The following is a 334-nucleotide window of genomic DNA, read 5'->3' on the forward strand; positions in this document are numbered from 1 at the left end:
CATGATATTTATAGTTTTAAGTTCTTTGATAAAGAAGTAATGGCTAATAAATGCAAAATCTGCTCTTTCTGTAGGTGATGATACAATGCTTGGGGACCAGTCGTACCGTTACCTGACAGCAGATGAAATGAAGTCTCTGGGAGATGACTCTCTTCCTATTGATGTCACCAAGGATGAGAAGATGGATGTATCCTTCATCAGCAACACAATGGCAGGTAAGAATCAGACATTGGATTTCTAAGCACAATATATTTTGCGTCACTGCTGTTCTAATCACAATCTATTCTTTATCATGTGAGAGAGACAAGTTCAGCCATCAATGGTACCACTAGGA

At 38.6% G+C, this 334-nt stretch overlaps 1 protein-coding gene across 1 annotated transcript in view; it reads left to right on the forward strand.

Moving 5' to 3' along the window:
- The window catches only part of LOC119581700 (ankyrin-2-like), a gene marked incomplete at its 5' end in the record, with an annotated part of 102,055 nt that overhangs the window by 13,843 nt on the left and 87,878 nt on the right, over positions 1-334 (forward strand). The window contains 1 exon segment of the mRNA XM_037929821.1: positions 75-215. Coding sequence (XP_037785749.1) covers positions 75-215 — 141 coding nt within the window.

The sequence above is a fragment of the Penaeus monodon genome, chromosome 15 (genome assembly GCF_015228065.2).
Source record: "Penaeus monodon isolate SGIC_2016 chromosome 15, NSTDA_Pmon_1, whole genome shotgun sequence".
Lineage (NCBI taxonomy): Eukaryota > Metazoa > Arthropoda > Malacostraca > Decapoda > Penaeidae > Penaeus > Penaeus monodon.